Source organism: Suricata suricatta, chromosome 1, assembly GCF_006229205.1.
Source record: "Suricata suricatta isolate VVHF042 chromosome 1, meerkat_22Aug2017_6uvM2_HiC, whole genome shotgun sequence".
NCBI classification, from domain to species: Eukaryota; Metazoa; Chordata; class Mammalia; order Carnivora; family Herpestidae; genus Suricata; species Suricata suricatta.
In genome coordinates, this window is record NC_043700.1 from 191,283,299 (window position 1) to 191,292,014 (window position 8,716).

Below are 8,716 nucleotides of genomic sequence, written 5' to 3' on the forward strand. Positions count from 1 at the left end.
TTTGCTGAGCACCTATTATGGGCCAGGCACCGTGCTGGGCCCTGGGTGCGGCAGAGAAGCGATAGCCTTGGTCGTCTGCTGGGAGGGACAGGCAGGTGTGGCTAAGGGGAGGCGGTGGAGGGGGCAGCAGAGGGGAGAGTGCCAGGGTCGGGGGTGGGCGGCGGGCCTCAGAGGCACCCAAACTCCTCACCAGCACTTGCAGACTCCCGGTGCCCTCGCTGGACCGGCCTCCCCACGGGATGTAGCAGGAAGTGTCCCCACTGCACAGGGACTGAACAAAGCCAGTCCCTCTGGGAGGGCCGAGGTGGGAGAGAGGAGAGAGTCACCGGCACATGCACTGTGGGTCCTCGGGGTGGCCCTGTGGGCTCACAAGAGCTTCCGCACACCGCAGGTGGCCCAGAACGCAGCCCTGTACACGGGGGACCCCAGCCTGGGGCTGGAGCTGTTTGAGGCGGCCGGGGACATCTTCTTCAATGGGACCTGGGACCGGGAGAAAGCCGTGTCCTTCTATCGGGTGAGCTGGGTGGGGAGCGTGGGCCTCGGGGGTGGCGGTGGGGCGGCAGAGGCCTCCCGCCTGGAGGGAGGACCACCCTGCCCACTTGCTTGGTGCTTTCTCCAGGGATGACCTTGACCCCCACGCCCCACCTGGGAGGCACAGAGCAGGCCGTTCGAGGGGTGGAGGCAGCTTTAGGCTTACACACCTCAAACCTCTGAGAGGCGACCCCTGTTCCATTTTGCAGATGAGGAAACTGAGGCTCAGAGAGGCACAGGGGTCACAGGACACATCATACGTCAGCAGGGGGGGGACCGCAGGTGCCTGGGGGCTTCCGCCCCCCACCCCCCAGCTCATGGCCTGTGGCTCAGCCCTGGGGCAAAGAGAAACGTGCATTTTCAGAGCACCAAGGGGTGTTGGGCCCTCCTGGTCAGGCTCTCATCGATGGGGATGGGGCTGGTCCCGGCTACTGAGACAGACAGGCTGCGGGCACGTCCCAGCCGCTGGGGGCCAGGGGCTGTCAGGACCTCTCCGAGCTGAACAGAGATCCCGTGGGATTGTGGGGAGGACGCTCCCCGCATGCGTGAGGGGCTCTGAGGCTGACCCCGCCCCCGCCCGTGCTGCAGGATCGGGCACTGCCCTTGGCCTCGACCACCGGGAACCAGGAGGCTGAGCTGCGTCTGTGCAACAAGCTGGTGGCGCTGCTGGCGGAGCTGGAGGCCCCCCAGGAGGGCCTGGAGTTCGCCCACATGGCACTGGCGCTCAGCATCACCCTGGGTAAGCCCGCACCCTGGCCCCGGCAGGCCGCTGCTTCGGAGACCCGGAGAGCGGGTTCAGAAGGCCAGAGACAGTGGAACCCCACTCATCTGGGGGCTGCCTCCTCCATGCAAGCCGGCTGGGATGCCCCTGGGGGGACGGTTCGGGGCCTCTCGGGACATGTCACCTTCCCTGTGTGGCTGCACTTTCCCTGCCAGCTGACCACAAGGGCTGGTCAGTGTGGCCCACGGTCCGCACACCTGGCTTCTCACCGGCCCCTGCATGCGCCAGTCTGCATGCCGCCCCTCACATTGTTCCTCCCTGGGCGCCCCCTGTCCCGGCACCCAGCGGCGCTGTTCCAAGCCACCTGCCTTCCCCGGGGAGACGGGGCGGGTGTGCAGCCCCCACGGTGCTCACCTGGCTGGGGACGATCTGGACATACTAGGTCTGGTGCCTCCCAGGGAGTGTGTGGAGGGGGCTGCCGCTCATACACCAGGAAGGGTCCCTCCCCGTCCTCCTGTGAGCAGGTTGACCGGAGCCCTAGGGTTTGCAGGGCACAGACTGCCTGGCTTTGGGGACCCCGTCCCGCCTTCCGGGCACCACCTGCAGGCACGGAGCTGGGGTGGATGGGGAGCAGGCAACGTTAGGCCCATTGTGCAGATGGGAAGAGTGAGTCTCAGGACAGGAAGCGGCTAGCTGGGGTGCTGGAGCTGGCCTGTGCCCCGCCCCCTGCAGGCACAGCCTCACGCGTGCCCCCCCACTGCGTGCCTAGGGGACCGGCTGAACGAGCGAGTGGCCCACCACCGGCTGGCCGCCCTGCACCGCCGGCTGGGCCACGGCGAGCTGGCCGAGCACTTCTACCTCAAGGCGCTGTCCCTCTGCAGCTCGCCCCTGCAGTTCGAAGAGGAGACGCTGTACTACGTGAAAGTGTACCTGGTGCTTGGGGACATCATCTTCTACGACCTGAAGGTGGGTGTGCGCAGAGGAGAGGGGGGGCGGGGGGCGCTGGCCACGTCACCTCCTCCAGGAAGCCTGCCGCCCTGGGCACAGCCACTCCTTCCTGGTTCCTGAGTCCCCTTGAGCTCTCACGTCCCCCTGAGTTTGCAGCGGGGACGCCACTCCAGGCAGCCTGGCTCAGTTCCTGCCCCCCTGGAGCTAGGACCTCACAGCGCCCCCCACAGGGGCAGAGGCCCCATCACCTCGCCCCAGGTCTGGCATCTTCCCTGCAGTGTCTCTGCTCCGTGTCAGAGGAGGCGAAGGGGCCCCAGCCCAGGGGCTCTCTCCTCCCCCACCCTCCTAGGAGCTGGGGTGGTGCTGGGAGACCCCCACTTTGTTGAAAAACTCCCAGCCCCCTGCTCCCGGAAGCCTTGACTGTGCACTGACACCTGGTGGTCACAAGTGGTCACTACAGCCTCCTACGTCAGAGCTAGGTGGCTCTCGGGGAGCCTGTCTGCCGCGGTGGGTACTGCAACTTAGCCTCACTACTTCAGGTCTGTGTGACCCAGCCGCTCTGTGGCTGGCTCTGTGCCAGCTTTACTGTTCTAGAGAGTGGGCACCCCCTTATGATCTAGAAGAGTGGGCCCAGGAGGGAGAGGGGCTCCCCTGCACCCTTGTTCAGGACAGGCCTGGGAATGTGCCACTCTAGAGGTTGGGGGACCATGAGCAATTTCATCAATGGTCTCCCTGAAACAAGGTCGTCGGTACAAGGGGCATCAGGGACGAAAGGACGAGGCTTGGATAGGGCAGATTTGGCCGTGAGTCCTGTGTTTGCCGCCCACTGGCTGCTCCAGGCACAGGTGTGCGTGGGCATGTGCACACACAGGCACACAGATGTGCACACACACACACACATGTACGGGCACACAGGCACACACACACACACACCCATATACACACACACCACCTCCTCCCAACCACCTGCTTTGGCCATTTCCTTGGTTAAGATGACCCCTCCTCCAGGCAGCCCTCCCATTCCGTCCCATGCTGACTCAGGTGCCACCTGGGGCTGCCGCAGGCTGCCGGTCACCCCTGTGGTCAATGTGGCCCCGGAACCAGCCGTGGCTCCCATCCCTGCGCTGGTTCCAGTGCCTGGGAGGGGCTGGGGAGTGTTTGTGGAACTGCTGTGCGCACCTGCTTTTGTTTTCGTCGGCTCCTCTCTCTGTGTGGGGGCAGGGAGGAGCCAGGGCTGCTGAACTGGGGCTTGCCCTCCATCTGGGAGCAGTGGAGGGAGGGAGGGAGGGGCTGGGTGGGGGGAAGGAGGGGTGGGGCCTGGAGCAGCCTCCGGGACACAGGCTTGCACGCCCCTCCCCCTGCCTGCCCCCAGGGGGCGCGCTCGTGTCGCATCTGGCCAAGCGCTCTCCCCTGCAGGACCCCTTCGATGCGGCCGGGTACTACCAGCTGGCCTTGGCAGCGGCCGTGGACCTCGGCAACAAGAAGGCCCAGCTGAAGATCTGCATGCGCCTGGCCACCATCTACCACAACTTCCTCCTGGACCGAGAGAAGTCCCTCTTCTTCTACCAGAAGGCCAGGACCTTCGCGACCGAGCTCAACATCCGCAGGGTCAACCTCGCCCCCGGGCGGTGCTGGGGGCGGGCGCCCTGGCTGGTCCCTGAGCCCGCGCCCTGAGGACCCCTGTCCTCGCCTCTCCTAGTGTCTCTGGGGGGCTCATTCTGGGAAACGGAGGCAGGAAGGGAGGGGTGCAATAGCAGTAAATGACTTTGCGGAAGCCCGCAAGCCCCCTCCCCTACTCTGCCTCCCAGGGAGGTCCAGGGACCAGGCTCCGTCCCTGGGGACCCACCCTGCTGCCGGGAGCCGGAAGGACTGGGTCCGACCGACCGGGGCCAGCTCCCCCTGCCCGCACGGTGTGGCCTCAGGCAAATCACGCCCCTCACACCCCTGCCCTGCCTGGCAGGGCGGAAGACGGTGTGGGATTCCCTGGGCGTCTTCCCCCTTCCTGGCGCCCTCGCTGTGTGTCAGGCTCTGTGCTCTGGCGTGAGTCCTCACCCCCACCACACCGGGCCCACACTGTTACTGTCTCCATTTCCAGTTGAAGAGGCGGAGGCACAGAGAGGGTAGGTGCCTGGCCTGCCCTCACACAGCAGCCAGGTGGGGCCTGGGTTGTGTCCGCCTCGGGACCCAGGGGCGGGTCCTGGAAGGTGTTAGCGTCATTGCACCTTCGCCCCTTTCTGTCCCGAAGGCAACAGAGCCTGGGAACATGCTTGTCCCCTGAGTGTCCTCTGGCCCAGCCCCCCAGTCCTGCAGGCCGGCAGGCGCGGGGCCCAGCCCTGTGCAGAGTTGCTGCTGTGAGTGCAGTCAGGGGCCCATCTGGGCGCCAAGGGCCTGGAACGCTCCCTTTACAGTCAGGGAAACTGAGGCTCAGAGAGCCCGCCCGTGTCCCAGCGCTTCTCACCGCACCGCAGTTTCGATCTGTTCTTCTTTAATTTATTTTGTTACATAAGGTGAAATTCACATAAAATTAACTATTTAAAGTAAACGACTCTGTGGCATCAGTGCATTTGGAGTGTGGAACAGCCACCCGCCTGTGTCTGGTCGGAAGCGTCTTCGTCCCCCCAGAGGCCCCCTGTGCCTATAAAGCGTCCCTTCTCACTCCCCCTCCCCCAAGACCCTCCTGTAGCAGAGGGGGAAACTGAGGTCTCCTCCTGCCTGTCCGGGGAGCCCCCAGCCCTGGCCCTGCTCCCAGGAGGCCTGCAGGGCTCACCCCACACCCCTTCCACCAGGGGGCAGCAGGGAGCCTTCCAGAAGCTGGCGCCGAGCTGCTGGGAAACCTTCTTTCTACCCTTGACCCCAAACTGCCTTCTCGCGGTCACTGGGTGTGGAAAATGAGAGGCCGCCGCGCTGTAATTGAAAACAGGATGACCCGATGGCCCGCTGGGTGCAGCAGGCGGGGTTGGCACAGTAACCCCAGGACAGATGTCTGAGGTCGCTGACCGCTGGGCAGCGCCCCAGGACCGGGCCTGCGGCGTCCCCGTGCCCAGTGGGACTGTTGGGCCGGGTCACTCGGGGGCCACCACCTGCCTCAGAACCGCACCTTCCCTGACCTCAGGCCGTGGCCCTCACCCCTCCTGCCAGGGCCCCGGGCCCCCCCCCCCGCCCCCCGCCCGCCAGGATCCCCTTGTCCTGGGCAGCAGGCCTGGTGGTCCCGGGGGACGCTCTGTCCTTCAGCTCCTGGGTTCCCTCCCAGCTCCCCACTGAGGGCCAGGGACTTGGGGTGAGTTCACGCCCCGGAGTCCCCGCTCTGTCAACAGTGAAATGAGACTGATGGGCCCCGACCGGGCCGAGGGAGGGCTCTCGCAGCGGGGGCCTCGGGCCAAACCCTGGGCCAAGGGCTGCCTGATGCGTCCTGAGGACACCAAACACCGCGGGACGCGCTCCAACAACCGCAGAGCTCCGAACCAAGGGCTGAGTCACCCGGTCAGGTCCCTTAGCTTCTCAGACCCTCAGTCTCTTCATCTGTAACCACAACCGCACCCACCTCGAGGTCCTGAGGATGAGGAGGGAGCATGTGCGGGTGCGCGGAGCTGCGCGGCCACCCCCTCGTCCTCCGGCCGAAGCGAGGAGGGGTGGGCGGCTGCGGGTCTCTGGTCCGGTCCTGCCCTGCCCTTCAGAGACCAGGGCCCCAGGCCGTACAAGAAGGCGTCTCCGCTGGGCCCGTCTGGTCACCTGCGCGAGCGGGCTCACCACGTGCCTACTGTGTGCGGCTCCGTCCACTGCTGCGGGCCACGCTCGGGGCCGAGCCGTGCAGGGATGAAGGGGAAGGGGCTCCTCCCGGAGACTCCCATCCATCTCCCCAAACAGAGAGGGAAGGCACCCCACCCAGGGGCACACAGCCCCACCTCCTGACTTCTGGGCCCCGGAGCTCCACGCAGCCCAGCCGTCCCTGCCGTCCCGAGACCACATCTGTCCTGGCACCAGCTCCTTACGAGGGACAAATGTTGACCCAAGTGTAGGCCGGCCCCGGCTTTGGATAAGGAAACCGAAGCAGGGAGAGGGATGGCGACCGTCCGGAGGACGCACAGCATCCATCCCCCTCGGCAGCACCTGTGAGCCAGGCGCGGGGGCTGCGGGGGCTGCGGGGGCGGGGGGTGGCGGCCTGAAGCTGGACCGTCTCCCAGGCCGGGCCTCTGGGGCCCCGAGAGCCCACCTCGAGGGACCTGCTCTGCCCGCCAGCAGCGGGACCTGGCGAAGGGCGGGGATGCATCGTCCATGATCACAGCTGTGGTTGCGGTGGGTGGGGGGCACCCCTGGCTTCCTGGGCCTCCGGCACCTGGCCTGGGCAGGAGGTGACGGTCGCCGGCTGCACGGCTGGGGGACCTGTCTGCCGGCCGCGGGGTGGGGGTCTGTGGGAGCACGGGTGCGCCTCTCTCCGCCCCTGTGTGAGCTGGAGCGCCCGCAGAGGCGGCCCGGGTGCCCGTCAGGGTCCCCGCGGCTGGCGTGACAACGTGGGAGACGCCGGGGTGGGCTTTCTCCCAGACGGAAGGCCGAAGTCTGGAACGGCCCTGGAGAATCCCCTTCCCTGCATGAGCCGCACGCATGGGGTCTCCCCTCGAAGCAGGTTACGTCCTGCGGGAAAGGTGAGGTGATTTTGCAGATGTGATTGCGCCTCATCAGGTGACGGAGTTACTCTAACAGGAGAGGGTCCTGGTGGGCCTGACCTAACCAGGAGATCCCTTTAAAAGAGGGTCCAGCCTTCCTTCCCTGCAGGGAGAGGGCTGAAGCTGCAGAGAGACTCCCTGATGGCCCTGAAAACTGAGCAGCCGTGGTGTGAATATCCTCTCGACGGGCCGTGTGGCCAGGAGCTCTGGGGTCCCCTGCGGCTGCCCTCAGGAGCACAGGGACCTCACTCCTGCATCCCCAAGGAACGGAGTTCTACCAACAACCACATGCTCTGGGAGGGGTCCCCAATTCTCAGAGCCCACGCTGACGCCTTGACCGTGGCCGGCGGAGACCCTGAGCAGAGAGCCACGCCCACTCCTGACCCCCGGAAAGTGTGAGGTAGCAGACGCGGGTTGTTTTCAGCAGACGTGTTTGTGAACATTCATTACAAAGCTCAGGTACCACACGCTGTGGCCAAAGGCCCGGATTCAGCACACACACTGCTGGCTGCCGCCCGCACCGCCTCGCCCCCGCGCACCTGCACGCCCACTGTCCCTGCTCCTGGGTGGCTCCCGCCCCTGCAGTTAAGGAAGGGGAGAGGAGGGAGGGCCCCGGCGTCTGGACTCCAGGCGCTTGGCACCCCCATCTGGCATGGCTGTGGGACCCCAAGCTGTCTGGGCTCCCGGGTCTTCCTTCACCAGGCAGAGGGGGCGTCCGGTGGGCCTGCGCCCCGGGGCCCAGGGGCTGTGCGGGGCAGCACTGTCTCCCTCGTCCACCCCAGCCCTGCTCCCCAGGCTGGCCCTCACCTCTAGCCAGAGCCAGAAACATTTCACAACCTCTGGCTTTGGGCTGGGTTCGCACGGCGGCCTGGGGAGGAGGGAACGCAGGGCCGGGTCGTCTCCGGGAAACAGGGGCGTCCCCCCAGAACACGCAGGGAGGGCTCTGCATCTGTGACAGCTCTGGTGTGCCGGCCTGCAGGGTGGGGGAGCCCCCTGGGGACCCATCAATTCGGGGAAGTGGTGAGGCTGGGGGAGGGCTGAGCGGGGTTTTCAGAGAAGTGCAGGGGAGGGAGGCCAGCTGTCCCAGGCTCCAGAGCAGGGCCCGCGCTGGGGCAGGACAGAGCGGGCGCGGACCCCTCTCCTCACATTCTAGGCCGCCCCCCCCACAGGGGGGGAAGCCCGTGTACGCAGCTGCCCCTGAGCCCATCCTTGCCCGGCTCAGGGCCCATGGGCCAGCAGGGAGGGCCGGGCAGAGCACGGTCACGGCCCGTGCGCCCCGGACTTCTTGGTCACAAACACGCGTTCCTGCCTCAGCCTGGATCCTGGAGCCCAGTGCGAGGCTGGGGGGCCCTGACCAAGGGGACATCTGCTTCCCAGGACGCAGCCCAGAGGGTCCTGCCTGGGCAGGGTCGCCTCCCAACTCTGCCTGGCCCCGGGGGACAGTCTCTGTGGACCCAGCCGCTCATCTGGCTGCACCCCACTCTCAGCCAACACCCCGGGGCGGACCCACAGGGGACCCCAGAGCCACTCAGGGGCCGCAGAAGGCATTTGGCATCTTCCTCCTGGGGTGTCCCCGCCGGGGACAGACACAGAAAGTGGAACCCGCCCAGCTGACCAGGGCTTTCTACCCATAGTGGAGTCTGAACAGGCCCCGTGTGAGTCCGTGGCGCCCAGCTGGTGCCACCACGTCCAGTCCGCGTGATCCTGAAGTGTGCTGTACACTTCAAACCAGGAGAAGAGAAGTGGGGGGCGCGGGGCTCAATCCGCTAAGCATCTAGCTCTCGACTTCAGCTCAGGTCGTGATCTCATGGTCGTGAGTCTGAGCCCCACATTGGGCTCTGTGCTGTCGGCACTG

General features: G+C 66.3%; 1 protein-coding gene across 1 annotated transcript in view; it reads left to right on the top strand.

Annotated features, from left to right (window-relative positions):
- The window catches only part of SH3TC1 (SH3 domain and tetratricopeptide repeats 1), a 35,768-nt gene extending 31,026 nt beyond the window's left edge, over window positions 1-4,742 (top strand). Inside the window, exons 14-17 of the mRNA XM_029952547.1 lie at window positions 172-514; window positions 1,120-1,270; window positions 2,022-2,218; window positions 3,617-4,742. Coding sequence (XP_029808407.1) covers window positions 172-514; window positions 1,120-1,270; window positions 2,022-2,218; window positions 3,617-3,874 — 949 coding nt within the window. The 3' untranslated portion in view covers window positions 3,875-4,742. The remainder of the gene's footprint in view (window positions 1-171; window positions 515-1,119; window positions 1,271-2,021; window positions 2,219-3,616) is intronic.
- The last annotated feature ends 3,974 nt before the right edge of the window (window positions 4,743-8,716 follow it).